Source organism: Macrobrachium rosenbergii, chromosome 28 (genome assembly GCF_040412425.1).
Source record: "Macrobrachium rosenbergii isolate ZJJX-2024 chromosome 28, ASM4041242v1, whole genome shotgun sequence".
NCBI classification, from domain to species: Eukaryota; Metazoa; Arthropoda; class Malacostraca; order Decapoda; family Palaemonidae; genus Macrobrachium; species Macrobrachium rosenbergii.
Genome location: NC_089768.1, coordinates 32,930,286 through 32,954,893, shown reverse-complemented (window position 1 = coordinate 32,954,893; position 24,608 = coordinate 32,930,286). Strand labels below are relative to the sequence as shown.

The 24,608-nt window shown below is 35.6% G+C and overlaps 2 protein-coding genes across 11 annotated transcripts in view; one reads left to right on the top strand and one right to left on the bottom strand.

Moving 5' to 3' along the window:
- Positions 1-3,839, top strand: part of LOC136853857 (uncharacterized) — an 82,068-nt gene extending 78,229 nt beyond the window's left edge. For all 7 annotated transcript variants that reach the window (XM_067129770.1, XM_067129775.1, XM_067129768.1 and 4 more), the window contains one exon: positions 1,322-3,839. In XM_067129770.1, the coding sequence (XP_066985871.1) occupies positions 1,322-1,497 (176 nt within the window). In that variant the 3' untranslated portion in view covers positions 1,498-3,839. The remainder of the gene's footprint in view (positions 1-1,321) is intronic.
- Positions 3,570-22,797, bottom strand: LOC136853860 (ferritin light chain-like). Of its 4 annotated transcripts, XM_067129783.1 has the most exons (7): positions 22,677-22,797; positions 14,090-14,586; positions 10,115-10,220; positions 9,726-9,874; positions 8,785-8,955; positions 8,001-8,141; positions 3,570-4,407 (listed from the first exon to the last, which is right to left on the bottom strand). In XM_067129783.1, exons 2-7 carry the CDS (start codon positions 14,102-14,104, stop codon positions 4,276-4,278), a joined length of 714 nt encoding a protein of 237 aa, XP_066985884.1. In that variant the 5' UTR covers positions 14,105-14,586; positions 22,677-22,797; the 3' UTR covers positions 3,570-4,275. The 4 variants fall into 4 exon arrangements, with proteins under 4 accessions (XP_066985884.1, XP_066985885.1, XP_066985882.1 ...); XM_067129784.1 differs by lacking the exon at positions 22,677-22,797 and having other exon boundaries at positions 9,726-9,859; XM_067129781.1 differs by lacking the exons at positions 14,090-14,586; positions 22,677-22,797 and adding an exon at positions 11,039-11,147.
- Between the last annotated feature and the right edge of the window lie 1,811 nt (positions 22,798-24,608).

The window sequence follows — 24,608 nt, the reverse complement described above, 5'->3', positions numbered from 1 at the left end:
ATTTCACGTCTGAATTGAAACGACTACCTGACAGGTACCTTTATACATTTACTTTTTGACCAGTTCGTGGTGGTTGTGCAAGGAATAGAGGAATAGGTCATTCTCCACCAAGCAGATGACGTACTGTTATCTTGCTTGTCTTCAACACTTTTAGTGGCAAACCTGCAAAGTACTGTGGTCGTCAGTGTGATTCCACTTGCTAACCTCAGGTGAAATACCCCATTAAGGTTGGCCTAACCAAATTTGAGAATACCACCAAATTCAAGATGATAATTAAATCACACCCCAAAACCTAGGCCCAATTACATCCTCAGGCTGCTTGGTAATGTGACATGCTTAGGTGCACTGTACTTCTTCCTTAGTGGTTTCAGCTTGTCCATTGCGCTGCTTCTTCAGTCTCCACCCCTTGTATACAATTTGCTGCAAAATGACAGTGGTTTGTATTTTTTATATGAAAAGCATTTATGAAAAATCTTATGTAAGAAAGAGATCTTTACCATTTTCATATAACTTCTCCCTCCTCTCCTTTGATGGCTCAAAGCCTCCACCTTAAAGCAAAGCTTGAAGTGAATGGTAAAGCAAGGAAGGAGCAAATAAACCCCACATTATAAGCATTTCTCACACATGACATAAATTGCTTTGTCAGATTATGTACCTCTGAAACAACTCTAGTAATGGCGAGCACCAGTGCCTAATTTTCTCCAAGCACTGTTTCTTCCAGTGTTGAAAGTCCAATTCATAATTGACAATGGTTTTTAAATCTATATTTTTTGAAATGTAATTAATGGTATGAATTGCTGTAATTGCATAAGAATTACACACTTTTAATAATTTTGTATACCTGAACTGAAAATATATTTTATTATTCCTTCAAGTTTAAACATTTGATTTTCATCACTTCACACTTCAGACAGGGATATTATGCTCTTGTAGTTGTTCTCTCAAATGCTCTAAACTTCAGTACAGGTTAAGATATTTTCAAGAAGTATAACTTAGACCTTATATCCAACATTCAAAATTGGAAATGGTGACTTCTATATTCCAAGTTTTTTTTTTTTCCTTGCCTTCTAATAAAGAACTTTCTGTTTTGCTCTGTGAAATTTATTTCCACTGTCAGTATGTTGCTGCTAGCATAGTTTGACTTGCTTTTCCTGATTTGTAATTCTGGCCAGCAGAATAGTTGTGCATACAGTTTATTTTCTTATCTTCTAATCACAGTACTGTTCTGAAATGTAACTTGGGCTGAATTACTTGTACAGCATGTGTACTTAAAAGTCTTGCTAGTCTCCTTTAAACACTTGAAAGTAAATTCTTGTTTCAGAATGGTACATAGCCAAGTTCGCCTTCGTAGCAACAATCGACCAAGCATTGAGCTTCAATAGAGGGGACCCCATCCTGGTGCATGAAATGGCAGGTCACTCTGGCTGGTGGAAGGCAACAGTTAAAGGTCGGTCTGGAGTTGTTCCACGTGAATACCTCAAGAAAAAGGAATCTTGAAAGAACTGCAAGCTCTTTAAGTTATTAGTATTTATAAAATAAGTTGGGTCTTTCATCACAAGGATGGCATTCACAGAATATTGTTTTGCTTTGTGCACTCCTCAGTTATAGTGATACTTTCTGCCCATTACAAGAAATAGGGTAAATCATGGTACCATGATTAGTGAAAATGATAAATCAAGGTGTCATGGGAAGCTTTCACTTGTATCAGTGAAAGGCAGTTTAAGACATGAACAAGAAAGGGACATAATCAATTACCACTGAAGTGTAGTGCATTATAGTGCAGTACTCTGTTGTCTGTGACCATGATGAGTGACTTACCATGAAGGTTGCTGGCAACTAAAGGTGCTAGGAATATAGCAGTCATTACAGTATTGTATTTGGAGTTGCTTATCTAGAAATGGATATAAGTACCCATATATTCAGTGTAAAGTACTTTTAACAAAACAAGAACCAAGACTTTTTACACATAAGTACAAGAGAATTGTATATAAGTTATTTAATGATATAGTGTAGAATTATAGAACTATATTGTGAACATGCTTTTGAAATATATGCAAGGTTTTATGTGATTGGTCATACAATTTAAAGATGTAGCAGCATCTTGTTGCACCTTTCAGGGTTTATCAGTTCTAAAAGTACTTCAAAAATTTGTTACAGAAATTATATTCTTAAAGAACTTTTACTCAGTATTTTAGATTTCATCATATTACAATTTGCATATCTCCACAGCCACTAACCAAAGGTTGGTACTTCAGTAATGGTGTCATCATTTCTTTTGTATGTTCTTTAAAAAGTTCACCTGCATCAGACTTTGACTTCAAGGGAGAAAGGGAGCTTACTCTTTATTTGATGAATATTGCTCCTGCTTTGCTCAAGTGTCAAATAAAAGGATTATATTCTTCCCAATGTATCACAATACAAAGGAAATTTTAAAAATTCAACAGACATATGTAGAAGGCCAAAGAAACTGACAGGTAGTGCCCTAACTTTTCTTTTTAAGTCTTTAACTTTTCAGCATCATGTTGAATATCTGGTACAGTAACCCATCAACTTATCAGACCTCTTTACTTATAGAGCTTTATGATGGTAGTTGATATCTTGCATGTTCCACGTGCAGGTATACTGTAGGTTTTTGTTTCCAGAAAGCTGAACCCTCAAAGTACCTGGTAAGTTGAGGAGTTACTGTATGAATAAAGTTTTCTTATGAAGTTCATATGCATTACAAACCATCTGCATTAGAGCTGGCCTGCAGGGTTCCCTTTGCATTTCATCTACTGATTTCAAGGAAAAATTTTTTTTCAAATTGCATAAAGTTGCTGCCTCAGAAACATCTAACTGCATCAAGATTTATCTATGGTTATTTAAATTTTACACAGTAAGGATTATATATGTTATCTGTGAACTTATTTTTTCCACAAAGACAACTGACTCTTAGTATGTATTCAGTGTATTTTTTTTGTTTTGTTATTTTATGGTTGTAGAGGGGAACAATTCAGAAAAAGTGCTTTCCTTTCTGCACTCTAGGGCTTCTGATTTCTTGTATTCAGAAAATAAAATATGCAGTTAACACTGGATGTGACTGCAAGATCTGTAAGTATTGGATGTGAATGCAAGATCTGTAAGTATTTGAAAAATGGTGCTTTAAACCTAGTTAAACATATGCAAATTTCAGTATCCAAGTAAAAACGAATACAGGAAATTATAAATATAAATTTAAGAGTACAGTATTTTCATCTTACTTCACAGTTTTTAACATTGCACTGGTACCTGTACTCTTCTGCTGTAACCAAAAAACTTAATAGGTCATGCCTTGTTACTCTCCCTTGTTAGCTACGAAGGACTTTACATGGTCTCTCCTAGGACTCGAGAGATTTTATTGGAGTTTATAGGATATCCTATAAACTTTATATTCATTCTTTCTCTAATTTCAAGCCATGGAAATCTTTGTCAGTTTCAGTCTTTTCTGAAAATTACACTTCAGTGCCTTCGGAAAAAATTGGTACCTGGCACTTCTAGTGAATTTTTGTTGTAATTGTAGATGCAAGCTTTATGTCAAGTTAATGCTCTCAGAATGTTATAATCTTTATTTGAGTAAAGCACTGGATATTCTGAAAAGAAATAAGATCTACAACACTTACTGTCTAATCAGGTAAGCACAAGTTAAAGTAGATATTATTTATAATACGAGCATTTTGTCTTCATGACAATACAGTTATACTAGTCTACTTTGCCAAATATGTATCAAGTCATTGTAGTAACCTTGTTAGGTTAATTTTATGGCAAATAAATGTAAAAAAAATGTAAGTGCTGAAAAAATATATTAAAAAACCTGTTACATACAAGTGATTTTTAATATCCAACAACTCTCTTGAAGTTTAGTGATGCTAAAACTAATCAAAACCCTACATTCTTATACTTTGTTTAATACTGCCTAAACAATAATGAAAACTATTCATATATTCCACCATAAATTCTTTGATGGCCACAGCTCTTATGAACAAAGGAGTAATCCACATAGAGAAAAAAATGTTCTTCTTCCTTACAATATAATACAATATACTATTTGTCAAAAATGAAATTCTTCAAGTTCTTTCAGTTACTTTGTACTGTACATAATCTCCATTCTTTAAATACAAAAAATTAGCCAAATTTATAGCATGATGTTAATTACTGAGGAACAAATTTCTTAATTGTGTATGCTATGTAAATAAACATGTACTTAACCACATGAGTCACTCCTCCTCTTTTGCTTATGACAAAGGTGGTGGACCAAATTTACAGATCAGAGTCAAAAATATGCATGGCAACACCCAAGGTGCTCATCTTCTGAAGGGTATTGATGTGACCAGCCAGCTCTCTGGTAATTTCTGCTTCCTTCTCAAGCTTATCATCAAAGTAATGAGCAATCTGCAAAGGAAGAACCAACACATAACAAAGGAGCTCTTAAAAATTTAAAGAGTATCAATTGCTGAAAAATATTTATATTGGATAGAATTACCTTAATATATGCAAGGCATATCTTTTAATATGGCAATAGAATAAGAAAACCCTAAAATAAGCAAGTAAATTAAGAAGATTATATAATTTTAGGCTGATCCTGTCAGCTTGTCAAAGTGTGCTTAAAATGTAATTGATTACCCCAGATAAATTTTTAAAAAAGCTAATGGACTTTGGTTTGCCATCTAAATTAAAATATTTCAGCAAAACATGGTAAACACAAAATCTTTCAAGGAACTACTGTACATGTTTGCTTTTTCCTAGAACTTTCCACTTATCCAAACAAAAACAATATAGTGTATAAAAAACCACCACCCTATGCAGGAAAAACTGGTGGGCACTCTACTGTAGGTACCGTGTACCCTTCAAGCTCCCCATGAGCAGAGATCGGTGGTACAGGAAGAGGGCTGGAAATAGGAGAGCTTACTTTAGCAGGAGAAGAGATAATAGGAATATTAACATCACTCACTATATTCCTGAGTCATGTCTTGAGTTGCTAACTTAACTTTAGCTCTAGGAGTCGCTTTCCTTTTACGTTCCCTTTCTAACTTAGATAGGTGAGAAGCTAAAGTTTTCCATTTTTTCTCATCCCGTTTACAGCATTAATCACATGTCAAATCACTTGAACAAACTGTCCTCTACATGCCATATATAAAGTGTGTGAGTCATAACATGCTTTAGCCAAGTGAGTATTGCAGCCTCTGCTGCAATACCTAATGCTCGATGCGCTAGTCTGACATAAGTACTAGCTAATCAAGTCAAAATAAATCTCCTAGGAGAACAAGTGAAAAATCAGGAAAAAACAATGTCAACTAATTCAAACACAAAAGCCGAAGGCTACCGCAGCCGAAAATACATTACCAAAAGGTTAAGAATCTCAAGCTGAAGACCAAAATCAAGCTATTCTCTTAACACTGTGTTGCTGTTAAGCCGGCAGAAACAAAAGTGGAGCTCTTGGCAGAGTTATTCCTCTCTCCCTTACCCCAAAAGTGGGCAGGGTTTGTCACCAACATGAATAAAAGATTATTGCTACCGTGATTTTCAAAACTGAAGCTGCCGTCAAGTTAGAAATTCTTAGCTAAGTATACTTGGTAAGTTACTTATATAAAACTCAAACACAGATGTCCTTGTCTGTGGGTAGACTTGATCCCTGTGTCATTGGAACTGGTGCACAAGGCAGAACAACGGCATGTTCTTAAAAAGTCAGGCGCTGAGCCAAAGAGGAACTGGCGCCAGGCCCTAGCAGGTTGGTGCAAGATGCCTGACAGCTGGCACCAAATGGACAATCGGATGCTGGGTGCTCGGCCACTGGGCACTTGGTAACCACTGGAAGCTCAGCGGCCACTGGGATACAGGTGGACGCTTGGACACCGGGTGCTCGGACACTGCTGGGAGCTTAGATTGGAAGAGCATTTGGCACCAATTACTGGCGCTCCACAACTGGAAGACATGCCTCTTCAAAGGCCAAGATACGTCTGAAAACCGCCATCACCACCACATGTCTACACAGGGATCCGTATCTGCACTAAACAATCGAAGCATTACTCACATTTTGAATTTAAGCATCATACTAGTTAGAAACTATAGCTATGTAATTACTTGGTAAGTTACTTATATAAAAATTAAATTTTTTTGTAGTGCTAGTATCCATTTGCATTTGTCAAACATTGCAGCTATATTCATAATGATAATGGTTTTATAACTTGTTTTGCTTACTCTATCCAATTATAATACTGTATAGTATAATTCATGTATTATGATGTCATATATATTACTGACATCCTCGTTGCTATTAGTTGCTAGGTGAAACAATTTAGAGATATATTTTTTTTGTAAATTAACAGAGGTGGGTTTAAAAAATGCAAATTACCTTACTTACAAAAGCAATTAATTTAAAAGTAAGTGTGTGACTATAATTTTCGGATGTCATTTTAGCCTACAGGTATTCCAAAATGTCTTGCAGCCTGCATGTTATTCGTCTTATTCAGTCATAGCTATAACCTACAGCTTAAATGTAGTGGTAATCTTTAAGACTCCACTGCATGAAGGATGAACAAAAATGTATTTTATTTTTACTTATGGAAGTCACCATTGAGAATGAGTAAGTCCTAACACAATAACTTTAATGCAACTCTTAATAAACAAATGATAATTACATTGAATAAAATCAGCAAACAGCTGTTTCTTGATTCAGTGCTTGCTATTGTTTATACCAGTTTTGCAGCAAATATTAAGTGGTTGTCAATTATAAGAAATAGTAATGAATTATTAGACACACAAGAAGTCTGGTTAGCCTACTTGAATGTATGATTATTTGCATTTAGCCTACTAAACTTTAGCTTCTACGCCTCTTATATGCTTAGTTAAAAACAAAATTAAATGTAATATTATCAGTGGAATCTACCAAAACTAGGACGGGCACAGCAAGCCTAGCCTAGATTAATCTATCAAAATGAAATTCGCACATTATGCTAGTGTGATTTACCAAAAAGGCATGGTTGCACGCTTCAGTTTTGAAATCCAAAATTCCTAAAACCAAAACACAGCTTGCCCAAAGTTTCGGATAAGGGATTGTGAATCTGTAATACCAAAAACAATGCAACTGCTTAATGTTTTCAACTCTATAGACAGTCAGAGAGCAGCAAAGCATCTAAACTCAACCTGAGGCAAAGAAAGAGCCTGCTTACAACCGCTTCCAGCTGGGGCTGATGAATAACTACATAAAAGGCAATGGTTTGTATTTCCGTTGGAACAAAGTCATTTTTATTAATGTGTGTTGTATAACGTATATATAACATGGGGACAATGACTTTTTTTTTTTTTTATTAAGCTGAAATGTATCGTATTAATTATTTACATCTTTGTTGTGTACTGTACTGAAGTTCTGCTGTTAGAATTTACTGCATTTTTTCCAAATTTCCAAAATTAACAGCAAACTGTCCTCCAATAGAAAGATTATGCTATCAACAAGGTTAGTGGTCAAGAAGGTAGTGCTTCATCTTAAACTTTAAACAGACAATATACAGACTACTTAGGCTGCTAGAGGTATCAATCCACTCTCTTTTGAGAGATATTACTTTTAGGCTTTTCACGCAAGCAAAGTAATTCACACCAAGTTTTTTTCTCTTCAGGCATCAAGTGTACAGTACTTATCTGAGCTTTTTGGTTATGAAAATACTCTAGCTCCAGAAAAAATATTTACAATACAACACTTCACTATATAGATTATCATCACTGTGTATCATCATTACCATCAAGTAATTTTGGTCTTGGCGTGCTACCTGGACCACCAGGTGAATAATGTCACTCACTGGTAGTGACAGTTTTTACCTACTACACAGAATTTCAGACTTGATATTCGCTGTTGTGCTATTGCCTTACAAGTTACAAACAACTAAAGTATCATAACTATTTAAAGTGAAAATGATGGAGCCTAACTAAATTCCCTTATCAAATTTCTAAGTAAATGAAGTGTCATCCACTTTTCACTGAAGAGCACTTACCTCAGCATCGCCACCTCTATCCGTGATCTTTCCAGCTAGGTGGTGCAATTGATTCATATCCATGGCCAGTTCTTTAGAGTCTTCCAGCATTGATTTCATTGTCTGGATGTAGCCTTCAGTGTCTGTCCCACTCAGCTCAGGCTAAAATAAAAAAAAAAATAAAAAGGAAATTTCATTAAAAATAACAATCACTAATTTATTATAAAGTTAATATAAAAAAGCAAACATTACTTGATATTTTACACATATAGTACAAGAATATTATTACTGATGAAAAAATATTTACCATAATTCCCAATGCTAATTTTACTTGTCTGAAACTACCATTGGAGTACTCTCCTTCCAAAAATTAAATACTTTACTGTTATTTCCAAAATGGATAAAATGATTAACACAATATCATACGGATACATAACTTGATGAAAGCTAATATTTATCTACTCCACTATTATCTCTAGAAAAAGCAAGCACAGGTCACTCAAAATATCTGATGGTGAGTGATGGGGTTCCATCTCATGGGGCAGATGACCTGTTTTTAAATTTCCACCTGGGTTAATGTACGTATATAACCGACAATTATGGTTTTATAAAATAGAGCTTGTACTGATGTAAAATATAAGGGCTTGCATTTGCATGGGAAAAAAATATTTAAACCTCACTCAAAACCTATGAAAGAATTGGTAATTAAATTTTCACAACGTTATCACTTTCCTTTCAGTGTTTAAACTCCTTTATGCAACACACTGAACAATACAATAACATATCAAGGAATATGATCACTAACTTTTCCTTCAATTTTGAAGGCAGGCTTGAAGTTAACGTCACTGATGCTTCCTCCACGTTGTAAGAACTTTTTGAGGATGTCCATTCCTTCTTCCCACTGACGGCTACTAGCTTCACTCATGTACTTTGCAAGGCCTGGGCGCTGAACATACTGGCTGGCGAACTGTTTGCTCTGCAAAAAAAATTGCGTATTGACTTGAGTGCATGAATTTATACTGTTTATTATTGACAAAATTATTACCTAAACTTATACCACAATCATAACTATTTTAGAATTAAACTTGTTTTTAGCAGCAACAAGTTAATCTACATAAATTATTAAATTAAGCAAAACCCAAATGTTTAAAATAAACAAAAATAGTGAAAACTACATAAAAATGGATGAACATAACTACTATTTATTCTCCACAACCTCAATATTCCCTGCACTATACATTCTCCAACCCTAATTCTATATCTAATAAATACTTTGTAGCTTTTACTTACCAATTATCATGGCAAAATCTCAATCATACCTTCAAAAAGGGTTAAAACTTATAAAGCAAATATCCTAAAAGTATTCTGTGGGTATTTACCAAAAATAACCATACCCAATTTAAACTTCAACTGAACATGGATAGTGATACCTGCATTGCAAAGGTGACTGGTTTTATGCCAGTTTAACCAGACCAGAGTAAAAACTTTTCTCAGAGATAGCCTACATTATTAGTAGGTAAAAGTTATGGTATATTTGAAACAAATTTTATGTTATAAGTACTTTTGTTGGTGCTTGAGCAACAAATCAATGGAAGCAACTCCTGAGTATTGCACAGTTTATTTCAATGCTTAAGATACGCTAACTCTTTAGCAAACCTCTGATGGTTAGTAACACAGCATAACAACTCCTTTGGAATTAGCAAATACAAAAAAAAAAAAAATAAAAAAAATCAATGTTGCACTTACTGTCAAGAGGTAATCCATTGACAAATCAAAATGTTCCTTCATCAAGTCCATGAACATTTTACTGTTGGCGTCCTTTCCTTTCTCTGCATGATCCAGAAACTTCCCAGACTTGGCACTTACAGGAGTGATCTCAGCTGGGGCACGAGCGCCTGGAAGACCAGGCCTACACTTATCACAACAGTAATATAACAGCACAGCAATGTTTCACTTCCATCTAAAGTAGCAAATGCTGTACTGTAACAAAATTATATCAACTGCATATGGACTGCCTTGCAATGTGCTGGTAGTTGTTATTGCTTTATATAATAGTTGTTAACGAAGTCTTCAAATAATTACAGCATCAACATCCTTGGCTGCTATTAACATAAGAAAAAGTGATTATTACTTACCAATTCCTCCTGACATGAAGGGCCGAATAGACCCACTGCTCTGCTGGGCATGGATGACAGAAAACGCCACCAAAAAGACACAGATGTTAATGTGTAACACACGCATCTGCAAAAAAAAAAAATTAATTAATATAAACTTGAACTACTTCCCCTTCAGGTATACACCATAAATTTAATGCATTTTACTCTATGTAAATCTGGGCCTAATCTCAAGACAAAATCGCCTCATAGGGTTTCTTACATTAAGTCTCTAATGATTACTTACTGTACAAATATGCTTCATTTAATGAATTCATGAATAAATTCACAAGACTTTCTAGCAACTTCTAGGCACTGTCGTTCTCACGCTTTTCTATTGTAAAACCATATCAGGCCTGAACGTTTCTACATTACTGTATTTCTCTGAATAATTTAAACAGGTAACATCTTAACACCTTCACTGCAAAAAATTTCACATTATTATATAGATGCTAAGGTGAAAAGACAAAATCCTCCATGATAATATGTATGAGTAAGTTCTGCTGGTTTTCGGATGCTTTCTTGTTGGGGGGAGGTACCACTTGGTATTTTTTAAGAAGCGACTGTTTATACAGTGTGGGTTACATGGGTATTTTACAGCATCCCTGAGGGCCCATCCAGGCTTTTGGATACACTGAAATCATTACTGTAGTACAGTTACAACATACAGTTTGGAAGAACAGTGTATGAAAACACAAGCTTTGTGTAGTATGTGCAAAAATACTGTTAAAAAGTCTCACATTAACTGAATGCACTGTAGCTAATTAGGCAAATACCGTACGCCGGATTCGCGTAAACAATTGCTTGATGCAGTGCTAATACTAAGAATTAGAGGTACAAGGACTTGTTCCATTACAATAAAATTCAGAAAATTATTCCATTACAATTCAAATACTAAAACTTCACCTTTCCTCCTAAGCGTATAGCTGCACGTAATATGAACCGAAGCATTGTAAGACTGGCGAGAGAATCTTCTGAAATTTCATGGAGATAATTTTAGTGATTGTCATCAGCCATTATCTAGGTAACAGAATGATAAGACCAGGGGCCACTTTCAGATAAACACCAAGGTCAAAGATCATTTTCTTTACTACATTAATACAATTATCAGTACTCGGCTCTTTTACTTTGGTAGCCTGAATCAGCAGACCATCCAATGTACAAAACGAGTAAATGGGCAGACTAATTCTAACCCTGATTTGTCTGTAATTCTGGAATGACCACATCATTATATTAAAGGTCTTTATCCTTTTGACTTCTCAAAATATTTACATAACTAAGCTACATGCTACAGTGAAATTCCTCAGGGATTTGCCAATGCGAGGGGTATTCAATATGTAATGCAACATTTTTTTCCTCAAATCAGGTTTTTTTTATTCTGAGTTTAAATACACCATATTGTTCCCCAATTCTTTGGCTACAAAACTCTGTTTTTCAATATAATCTTAATTCAAGTCTATGGCCTTTTGCCACCTAAATATCAGAGCCTGTGTCCTTCATGGTACCACTTTACTGGTCTGTCTCTCAGCCAACTTCCTATCACTGCTGTAGTGCTTCCTGCAGGGTCTATCCTTGAGAGATTCAAAGAGATGGAAGTCAGGAGCGAGATCTTGACCATTGGCTGGATGAGGAAGAACAGTACACTGAAGTTTTCCGATCACCTCGTGGGTGTGCAGACTTGTGTGAGGCAGGCCTGGGTGTGAGAAATCACATTTCCTTGTCCTTCTGATGCCAATAAATACTTTGCCCAGTGACTCGGTGTTTTTATCCACTGCCAGGTCTATGTAGACATTCTGTAAGCGTCTGTGAATATTTGTGGCTGTCTCTTTCCCGCCAAGTGGAATTTTATTACTGCCTGTTTAGAACGTACCTCAGTCACAGATACCATTTTAATAGTTGAGTACAAAGTAGTGCTGTCATCTGTCGGAAATTGAAAATATACGACATAGCGCGGGAATGTTTAAGGATGCCACACACAAGACTAAATTTTTCTTAAAGAAAATTGGCCAAGAAAAAAATTATGTTGTATTACTTATTAAACACCCCTCTTATTTCCACATTATTCTAATGAAGGTGGAAGCCTAATCATCCTTCCTGTATCTGGAAGAACATATTTGCAAAAAAAAAAAAAAAAAAAAAACTGCTGAAATAATTCATACTAAATTTCATAGTCAATAATACTGTTGCTAAAAACTTGCTACTCAATGAATTCATTAATTCATTATTCATAGGCTATTTGTCCCTTATTACAAGGTACTAATTTGTCTACAAGCAGATGCTTGCATGTATAATGTCATGTTTCCTTAACTTCAGACTGCATGATGACACTACTGTATAAACAAACCTTGGGAAAAAATAGGACAATTTCATCTTCAAAAGACTTCTACTGCACAGCCAGGTAAGTAATTACAAGATAATGGAGGAATCCAATATTAGCCAGTTCCCAGACTAATGATGCCTTTGCTTGTTTCTGGCATTTAAAGCACCAGATTGGTTAAAATAGTGTAGGTTAAGTAGTTTATTGGTACAGTATAAGATATTAAAATTTTAATTCTCAAATGGATAGGCTACATAAGTAAGAGACCAAGAAAACTAGGGTGGGAGTATGTGAAGGGATTGTTAAGTCAACTTTCCCTCATGGAAGTGTGGATGTAAAGAGAAAAAAGTAGAAGCTGTTGACATATTTGGATCATTAGAAAAAATGATTGGGTAAAAAATGTGGGTATCTCAAATGGAAAAATGATTGATACAGTATTGGTAAAAGGAGTGAACAATGTTTTGAAATGGTATGGTCATGTGGAAAAAATGGAGGACAATAGGATGGTGAAGTTTCTAAAGTAGTTTCGTTAGTGCTGAGAGGGAGACTGGGAGAAAGGAAATCCTCAACTTCAAAGAAGTGCTTCAAGATAAAAGGTAAATGGCAGTGTGTAAGCTGGTTCAATGCACTGCATACAAGCCAGAGCCCACACTGGCATAAAGCCAATTTACCTCAACAGGAAAGACTCCCAGCCTTCTGTTTGGGTTATGTACTTGATGATGTTGAAATTCTGCAACAGGTGTTTATCAACAATTCAGCACTTAAAACTGAAATGTCGCTCTGTATTTGTGCTGTTCTTCCTATGGATGAGTCCCCTATCATTATGGAAACGGGTTAATTACAGTTACAAATGCCACCACTGACGGGGTGATCGCTTCCTCATTCTGTTACCTACATTGCTTGCCCCGCTAATGCATTAATTATAGCGTCAGTGCAACACTCCCTAGCACCACAATGTCTCTCTCACAATGGGACCACCATACACTTGTGTTTTTTTTTTTGGGGGGGGGTTATAAAAATAAATCCCAAAGTGACTAATTCCTTTCGACAGCATAGGCTACTGTCCACCTTGATTACATAACATTACCATAATGGAAATATATTTTCACTTGACATCTATATATTTTAGACCAGCACTGTTTTATATTTCACCATAACATAATTCTTTTTCGTTTATCCTATATTACAGTACCTTGCTTTAGGTTTGTCCGTGTATAGTCGTCATTCAAGGACTAATATTAAGCAAGATTGTATTAATTTCCATAATTATAATTATAAGTTTACTGTTCTGTAATAGGCTAGACTGACGACGGAGAAGCACCTGGACTGTTCTGGCCTTTCAAGTTTTTTTTTTTCTGTCACAGGCCATAGCCAATGTCCCAAATACTCGCAAAGGTCACCAGGTTCAATCATATCTGCTTGCTTGTCTGATAAGTAACTGTCAGAAAAAAAATTAAAAGCCTTGTAGATAACCTAACAAGCACGCAAAATCAAAAGCTCCAGATCCTATTTAGCTTAGAAATTCTACAACATTATATTATAAAAATGTACGTCGGGCATTCACATATACGTTGACGTGTAATAATGAGCTATCACTTCATATAATAAATAATAAAAGGATTGCAACAGCCGATACTCACTGTCCTGGCAAACATGGTACTGATGGATGAAACCGGAGGGTGGTCACAACGGTGTTGTTATGAAGTGGGTGACAGCGGTCGATTACGGTCTGAATGACAGTCTTTTGAACCTTAGACGATAACGTTTTCAGAATCTTCTCAAGTGGCTGTTGTGAAGATAAGGTAACGATAAGTCTGCACAAAAAACTGAATTATAAGAACAAACCCGTAAGCTGCGACACTACACTGAGTGCGCTACAGCTGTCTCCGGGCAAAGTTGGTCTTGTACTGCTCTGTGCCTTGGCTCTAGTCTCTGAGGCTGAGGAGGAGCCCCACCCCCTCATCCCTCCCACTTTCCTACCCCCTTTTGTTGGTGAGGAGTGAGGAGTTTCAGTCGATGAGCCAATCCCCCACTTCTCTCTCCCTCTCTCTTACCGCCGTTCTCTCAGGAAGGCTCAGGGTAGTCGGCCTTCTTTTTCTTCGTCTTGGAGGCCTTTTGCGCATCAGGGATTTCATTCCTGATGATGGATAAACGGCTGTATTGGATGAATTGAAAGCTTTGTACTGTACAGCTTCGACTGATAGTGATTTTATTCTATTGAGCTGGAGTTTTAATTATACCCATCTTTATTTGTCGTATGTTCAGTCTACAATCGAATGAAACTGCCGGTATGCTTTAATTATAATTTGTTGTAGTTGCATTCTACTGAAATTTTAAAAGTTTCTCAGAGATGTCCTGAAAGAATGTTTCATGGCCTCTCTAAGTAGAGGTCACGAAACTTTCTTTGGCAGCATGACAAGTAACCCCTCTGTAGCTGTTATGCAAGAAGCTGAATTTAATCATTCTAAAGTAATTGTAAAAAAAGAACGAAATTTTGCCGAAGACCTGTTGCTTGGAAGTAACTGTTTTGTTATGGATTATTAGGAATAAAACGTTAAATCTCCAAGAATTTATGGACATGTTAAAAAGTTACAAATCAAGATGACTGTGAAAATTTCACATAGAATTTAATGTGATGGTCCTTCTAGCAAATATTATACATTTTTTATCATGGGTTATGAATATAGTCTAAATCCTGAAAATATCTTAAAAATATGAAGGGAGAAAATATCTACAATTTTCAGTTTGATGTCGAACCGATTTATTCCGGTGCCTTCACAATAAGCTCGTTTTAGGCACTTGAGCAGTCAAGTATAAAACTTGGATTTCCTTGTCTTTTCATGCAAAAAATAAGGATAAACGAAGTATGGCCAAGGACAGGCTTGCATTTCCTGATGGACTCATCAGGCTCACACGATTGTCCTTGAACAACAACCATGCCCTCTCTTCTCTTGAACAAATTGTCATCAGCTTCAAGTCAACATTTTAGTATCGAGTGTTCTGTTTTTGTAAATGCTGTTACTTTATAGTAAAACACACCTTTAATAACTTTTTAGGTTACTTCGTGTTGCTCGTCCTTGAAGATGTCAGAAAACAATAACAATATACATGAAAATCTTGAAACTCTCTGTTCACAACCGATACAGTTGTTGATCACGCCCAAGGTTTTTGGCGTGTCCTTGTGCTTTAGACTTAAAAAAAATAAAATAAAAGATATAAAAACTTTTGAATCAATTCACTTGCGACAAAATATCTGATTCCACTGACTGGAAACAGTCAACCGTGAGAGCGATGATTGAGGAGGTTGACCCTCCATTATCAAGAGTAAAGGTACAATAAGTAGCCTACATTCTACTGAATAGTCTTTTGAGCCTACGCTACGAATCGCAATGAATAACAACAGCAAAACAACAAGGAAACAAAAGTTGTTGTATCGTGGTAACCGCATTACAGTAAGGAAGAGGAAGGAACGAAATATTCCCTTGGGGTAGGAAGGAACACGACATTAATTTGCCTAGGACGAGGAAACGAGAAGGGCGGAGTAAATTGCTCATGATAACTGACTAGCGCAAACTAATTTGAAACTTTAACTCCCAGTAAACTTTTCATATTTTCGTGAGAATGTAAGTAAAATATAATAATAAAAATCCTGTTACGGAATGTTTCTAGTTTATCAGAATTAGGACTACTCCTAACGAACCGAGATTGGTAAATTGCATAAAGATGACTTAAGATGAAGACGGACGGATTCAAGTGGAGATGATATGATATTGTAAGGGTTCGTATAGCAAACAATGAACCCTGAGAGTGAGCTCCTGATAAGAAAAAAATACTTGTAATTATCTTCTACCGACGCAGAGCCCAATGACAAAAAGGGAATTCATAACATCTTTTTTTTTCGTCGTGCGTTAACCTCCAGTATTTTGTAAATTGCTGAAAAGCTATACTGATTCAATTTATGCTGGCTCGAATTCACGAGTACATATTGCATCATCTGAAGATCACGTGGATGCACACACACACACACACACACACACACACACACACACACACATATATATATATATATATATATATATATATATATATATATATATATATATATATATATATAATGAAAGCCATCACAAATAAATGTCCTCATGCATTGCGCATTTTTATCATAAAGACTGTCTTAGCATTAATCTGATGTAAAAATACAAGAATTTGTCTTCATTTTTACTACATTCTTAAGGAATTATACCCAGGCTCTGCCCAATTATATACATGTTAATCTTTCGATACGATATCATCCTAGCATAACTAACTGCTGATAAAATTGTATAAGTTTTAGTACTAGCAAATCTCACACCCAATTCATGTCAGGAAGACAAAAATCGACAACACTTCAGTCATATCACAGTGGTGTTTTTTCATTTCAGCAGTTTGCTTGATACTATTTCTAAGAGATGGGTTCGTGGTACTAGGGTACATAAGGGAGAGGACAATGTGGAGATTATTTGGCTTCCTTCCAAATCCGGCTTGTGACAACGTATACCAACAGCTGAATCGAAAGTTTTGCTTTTGTTTATTTTGAATTCCAGAGAAAGTCGCAGAGCTGCAATTTACAACAAATGTAATCTTTTCAAGGGAACTGGAAGCCCGCTGTTTGCGTCATCGTTATCATAATGAAAACGAGGCCATTGCTGAAAGACAAAAGCTGCTTTTCATGGTGATTCATGATCATGTGGTGGCCGCCTGTACAGATACGTGGTACGTAATGCAGAGGTCTCAGCATCCTTGATCGTTAAATAAAATGACGCAGATTACCCCTTACGAAAGACTAATTCCTTGACAAAGGAGTCAAGGAGCGTTCTTTGCTGCTTGCGTTATTCGTAGGGCCTCTGGTTATTCGTAGATAAAAGAGCATGACGACGGAGTTCATGGTCGCGCACACAAGGCTTTTCTCTATCCCAATGATACTGCATTTATTTATAAACTAAAACTGGTTTGAACCTGTTGTCCTTTATTATTCTCCACGGTGTTTGGTCATAAGATTTTACGCAACATCCGTTGAGACTGGTTCTTTACTTGCAGAAGACGGTAATTCTACAAAAGAGCTCCGCACGGAGATATCGCTTATAAATAAAATACTTAAAGCTCAACAATATGGAGAAGGGTTTATGTATTTCTTTGAAAATTCACTGCTCTGTTTTCAATAGTGAAAAATGATGTTTAGGCTAAACATTACCACCGCCCAAGTATAAAAATCACTCATAAAGATAACGCCCGAGAACTGACATAGCATTCTTAACACGTTAAGCGCCATGTGTACCACCGGTGGTACGTTGTGAAAAAGACTTAAAGGCCATATGTACCACCGGTGGTACATTTTTTGTTTTTTTTATTTTGTATACTTCTATGTTTTATAGGTTTACAAAAGGGTTAGAAATACCATAGAATGCATTCAAATCAAAGTTTAATGATTAAATTTTATGAAAGTAAAAAAACAAAAGAAATTCTTTTCAACTATAAAGGAAAAAAATTAGGTCTTATTTATGATAATGTGATCATGCAAAAAAGTAAGCAAAAAGCTCCATATCTGAAAACCATAAGTATATCTAGCTATATACCACATTTTACATATATCCTAGTAACATTATAACTCTTCTGAATGGAGTCTTTCAAAGCATGAGGGGCATAAATTCGGTTTGCTTTCCCATTGACCGCACACAGTCTTTACTCTCCTTGCTTTGCGTGCTGCAACTTGGCTTCCTTCATTTTTACTAATTAACTCATTACATCTTCTGCATCTTTTCCTCACTTCTCTACATTTCCCTCCTAATCAATCAAAACATAAAGTGATCTTTTCCACCAATGGGTGAAAATTCCTTTCCAATCTTTATACCTTCAGTTTGAAGAGCCTATCGGTTCCATCGGAGAGACTGTTTTCAACAAAGTGTAGAAAACGTAAGATCAACTCAAATTTATTTCTAGCCATTGTTTTCTTTATAAAATCAACTCCATACATTTTGCTCTTACTTCAGTAACTGGTTGGTTGCTTGTTCAAACCCATTAGAATAAAAATACCAAAGAACTTGTCACTGCCGTTTTTGGTTACTGATTTCCAAGCTTTCATCTTAGAATGCCTAGCAACAGGTTTCAATGCTACAGTAGTATCATATAATCTACCAGTTTCAACTGCTATCAAATCAGTAATCTCATCAGTAACAAATAGCTTATAAACATCAATTGGAAGAATTTCTCCATCTGAGGTGGATGGCAAAGTGTAATGTTTCTCTTCTCTAGCTGTACATGCAAAGTTACTAGGGAGAACAACAGTATCTTGCCATACAGTGTTTCCAATTGATTCAGATGATTGTTGTTGGACATCTGATACAAAAGTCATTGGTGGCAAAATGTTATCGTCCTCTGTATCATCATCATCTGATTCACCGTAGCTGCTAGTTTCTTTGTTTTCGAAGTTATAATCAGAGTCACTAAGGGAGGAATTTGAATTCGTATAAAAGCTGTAATCATCGTCATAATCTGATTGTGATTCTGCATGCCCATAAAAGCGATTGGCCTCCATTCTGTTCCTAAAATAAGAAATATTATATATATATATATATATATATATATATATATATATATATATATATATATATATATATATATATATGTGTGTGTGTGTGTGTGTGTGTGTGTGTGTATCATGCAGTGTATAAACATATGAAATTCTATTTAGTAAGAAACAGTGACTATGTAAAATAGTGATTATAACTACAGTACAAAGCAAATAAAATAGCATAAATATTAGGTTTCACTTAGTTTTTATTTATTTGTAAAGTTATTATGTAATTCACCAAATGTTTAGTTGCTTGTATCCTCTCTCTCTCTCTCTCTCTCTCTCTCTCTCTCTCTCTCTCTCTCTCTACACACACACACACACACACACACACACACACATATATATATATATATATATATATATATATATATATATATATATATATATATATATGTGTGTGTGTGTGTGTGTGTGTGTGTGTGTGTAGCTTTGTAAAATAGTTAACAATTAGAATTGATTGTTATAGTGTGTACTACCGGTGTACAAAGTATATGACGAATGAGCAACGTATAGCAAGCATCGCCAAATGAACCACCAGTGGCCAATTCATGTTTGATCCACCGGTGGCTCACTTGGCGATAGGGAAACGAAAATGTATACACGTTGCCTTATGAACCACATGTGTCTCATGGTTTTTACACTCCCTTACCCTTCTGCTCTACTAAACAATTAAGTAGTGTGCATCTTAAATCACTGCCAACAATATGCTAGGAGGATACAGCTCTGAAGTCATGGCGGCAGGAGAAAATTGGTGAATTGCTGTATGGCGGTTAACGTGTTAACTGAAAATGCTCTCTCTCTCTCTCTCGCTTTCTCTCTCTGTGGTACAGTAGATAATGAATCGTCATCAGGAAATTCGTCACATCCCTTACTAAGTGAGGGCGCACTGGCCATTTTTATAGTTATCTTGAGATCTTTACAACATCAAGCACGAACTCCGCATGATATCATTCCTCATTTTACAGTTCAGTTCATGATCATATTTTCATCTTATAATTATGGTCTCCGTACTATCGATTTCAACTTCAATTATAAGACGCCAAGATCTCAACTCCTTACATTGTGTATGTATGTATATTTTATACTTGCAAGTTTAACGAGTGAGTAATTCAGTGTTACTAACGTAAAAACATGATCTTTGTTTACTTTATGTTTAACGTTCATTTTATTTATATTTGACCAATCTTTCACACCCACTGACATACCTACAGGTCTTTTCCATCTTCTCTATATTATTTCACACAGTTTCTCCAAACGAATCCAGTCTTGTCGCACTTGGCAAACCTGGCGAGTGTGAGCGTATTTTCTTAGGCCTAGCACAAAGAAGCACAATTTGATTCATGTTTTCTGTATCCATTTGACATGCACTCTGTTATTTATCGATGCAGTGTAAATGACCACTAAAAATAAATCTGTCTGTCTGTAATAATGTGGGATTTTCCTTACTCGTTGCTTAAATCCCCTTCGTGAGCTGTTTTTCCAACTTGCGCAAATTCGTAAGCAAAATTATTATCATTATTATAATTATTATTTAAAGCGTGTAGTATTCGCAGACAACAACCTTCCTCTAGAACGAAACTGATGATGTGAAAAATAAGAACACCAAAGCTTTGCAGTGTAAAGAATTAGCACAGAACAAAGAAAACGTTTTAACATATCTGACATCAATATTGTGAACTCTTCTTTTTCTCTTATTTAAAATTTTCAATAGTGAATTTGGTCACGATGATAGTAGGCGATAAATCTCAATAAAATAATGGCAATGACTGACCTCGAATAGAACGAACTGCGGAATTTGACACCACAAGGAAAGGGTATGGCTTTCAAACACGAGATACCTTACGATTAGATATAATCGATCTGTTAGTCAAATAAGAGCTAATGGATATTAAATGAGACTTAACACTCGGATTTTGAAGAAACCAATCTGTTTACTGACAGAAAAACTTGGTACAATACGTTAAAATTGCAACCAAAGGAGAGAAAAAACTGAATATAAAACTAGATTTGCAACCGAAATGAATACAATATCTACTGTCATGAAATGAACAGTTGCATATCACCAACAAGCTGCACAGTACTCAACGAGCTACATCCTCCTTGGCGCAGAAGTCCTCATTCAAAATTTCTCTCTCTCTCTCTCTCTCTCTCTCTTTAGCTTTGCGTTTGATAACTGCACAGTCTGTTCCTTGACAAGGGCGTGAAACAGAGTACACTCTATTACGCCCAACTCTGCAGGATCGTATTACGGGTGGAGACAGGAGTGTTACATTTGAAAGCATGGGCTGCTTCTTCTCACTGTCATTAAAGCAACGACGAAACCTGATTTTACTGATCGTTCGTGTAAAATTTTCTGGTTTACTTCTCAGCTTATATTTAAGAATATTTTTGTGTTTGTTAACCGACTTTATCTCTGTGTTTATTAAATAAATCTTTAATTTACCAGACCTGACACTTCAGCCATTTCATGTCAATTCAGGTTTATCTCGAAAACTGTATAGACTTTATGTCGTGACCGACAAATACTACTAGTCTCAATTTAATTTCCCCGATCAGCGAAGTACAGTGTATCTCTGCTAAGATGTTTCAAACCCACAGTAATAAAATAAAAAAAAACTCACTGAAACATTCAGGACATGTTTCTCAAGAACTACAGTAGTGAATTTCACGAATGCTAAAATGTACGAGAGAACAATACAAAACAATTTCTGCCTACGTTCTCAAGTGATTAAACTAAATTAAAAGCCTTCACTCTATGCATCAACAAGACGTGCGCACATATCGTAAAATTAGACGCAAACAAATGATTCATCTTTTCTTAAGTGAGTTGAATGTTGTCTAAGGAGCGAATATAAACAGTTGCTCAGAATACCCGTCCAGGTAGCACTTCAGATGCTAATCAACAAGGCCTCCTCGATATTCTAGAGAATATAAAGTCAACCATACAGCCACCTAAAATGTGTCCTGTATCATGAAGGAAAACCTTGGACCGGATTGCGACGTCAAGCAATCCCTCCCTGTTCCACTTAGGTCTATTTATAGTTAAATATTATTGTCGTTGGCAGAGTATTCAAAGTCGCATCTAGATGTTTTGTTAAAATAACTGACACACATTGCTTACAGTTTTGTTGATTTACTGATACAGTGGCCATAGTAAATTACCTGAATCCTACAAATGTTAGGTTGCGGAATGCTTTAGGAATTTGCCTCGAGCCTTCAGCATTTTCAAATTCTGCGGCATCTAATAGCTAATTGTGCCTTTGCTGATGTTATGCACACAAGTAAAATAATAAAAAAATAATTTCTCTGATCATGTGTAACGATGGAAACCCTTAATAATAATAATAATAATAATAATAATAATAATAATAATAATAATAATAATAATAATAATAATAATAAAATTGGTTTTCATTTGATCACGAAATGAGATTAACCTCTCCAAGTTGATGATGTCTATGATCGTGTGTGCATAAGTAAATGCGTACATGTAAGAAGACGCATAGGTACAATACGTATTAATTAGAAGTTTCGAGAGAAGGGGAAAGGAAAAATACCTAGGCTAAGCTTGTTTTGTATTGAGAATGCAATATTTCTACCTTATGGAAAGTACGTACCTTGGTAGATACTATTCACGTTGCCCTAATGTTTTTCGTATTTCTACCACGGCAAGAACCAACTTGTTATGACAGAGTTAACAGAAGTTGCACCACAGTATGAATGCAAGTGGTTGCAATCGCAACTTAGTATGTAGGATGAGAAAATAAGCATCCGCCAGTGTTTCCAACTAAGTGTTGGCAATTTTGTCAACATCTCATTTAGAGAAGTAAAAGCTATCTAAAAACATCATATAAACTGTCAGAAAATCATATAAACATCCACGGCCTACAATACAGGAATGCTGACCTAGCTGCGTAACTGATTTCACAAACATCTGCGAAATCACAAAAGTATTTCAGAAACAAAAGATTACTGCAAGATAAAGACTGGGAGAGTACAAGTTCTGGTCTGACGTTGTCATTCTTGGGTACTATGTGACAACAACTATGATATCCAAGAATGCGTATGGGTTGAACCTTGCATATCACGTCGAAATTCTTAAATGTATCGTGCAAATAGTAAAATCAGCGAAGATAGAAAATAAAGGTCTTTACCCACTTCAAACGAGATTGATCGTATCCTCAAAATTTGCCTATATTGCCAGAAATGATAGACGACAAATTCAATAGACTAAACCCAAATGGACTTGCACATTTCTTTGTCTACGACGGATGGGAGCTTGTTATCAGCTAGCGTCTGTCGACAGTTCCAGTTAAGCACAGAGTTAGATCTCACCTTTTAAAAAGACATATCTTTTATAGGATCATAATATAACGAAAAAAAAAACACTTGCAAAGAAAATAATACCTGAAACAGTTAATTATTGATTGATTAACAAACTCCCTCCCATGATAAAGACGATGAATCACAACAGCGTGAACGTAGTCTTTCTGTTGAAGGAAAAGAAAGTGGCTTCGCCGATACTTTGAAAGGGGCTGACAATGATGAGCTTCAGGATACAATGGAAAAAGACGTTTAGAGTTCCTGTGCCTCGGTGGTTTCTTACCATATGTTTCCAAAATATCCATATCATGCGTCGTTAGTACTAAGAATAAATAATTCGTGCACGGGTACAATATGCCGTGGTGAAAATATATTCCAGAAGCCTCAAAAGAATTCTAGGAGAAAATAAAAGCAATGGAAACGGTATTTAAATGTTATCACAAGGAAAAATGTCTAAAGGCTGGAAATGGAACTGTCGAGACCTGGCGGTAGAAATCGATAAACGTTATAACTTTACCTCTAAATTTAGCTAAGTATTTCGTTGGTACAAACAGATTTTCATTGCTCGCTTATACTGTTGTTTATTTTTAAATACATAACAATATTTCAGTAATGTATGTACTCGAATCCGTGCATGTACATTGTTCAAAGGATTCATCATATGCCTGTGATTCATCGCCAGCGGAAACCACCTAGGTCCTTCTCCCTTATACAGTGCAGTCTAGACTCTAGACTCTAGAACATGTAACTTTGTTTCAGGTACTTTCTGACATAGGAAAAGACATTATAAACTTGCTTGAAAAGAACCCTTTTATAATAATAACAACAATCATTTGCATTTTACTAAACTATGATGATTTACTAGCAATAAAACAATGCAGACATTGTAGCATTTAAAACCACATCACAAAAAGAAAACAAAATCCTTAGTTCACAAACAAGATAGCTAACACAGTCTTTATAAAACAAGTCACATGAGGGTTCTACGATGACTGTGTTGTAATCAAGTTTACTTAGTCTTCGCAAAACTGTTTGCATCTGTTAGTGAAACACACACGATTAATAACCACAATTTGGAATATCGGTTTGAGAGCGGGATGTAAGGGTAATAGGGGAGACCAGGTCAGCTCTCTCTCTCTCTCTCTCTCTCTCTCTCTCTCTCTCTCTCTCTTTCACATGCATACGTATATGTATACATATAATTTATATTATATATATATACATAT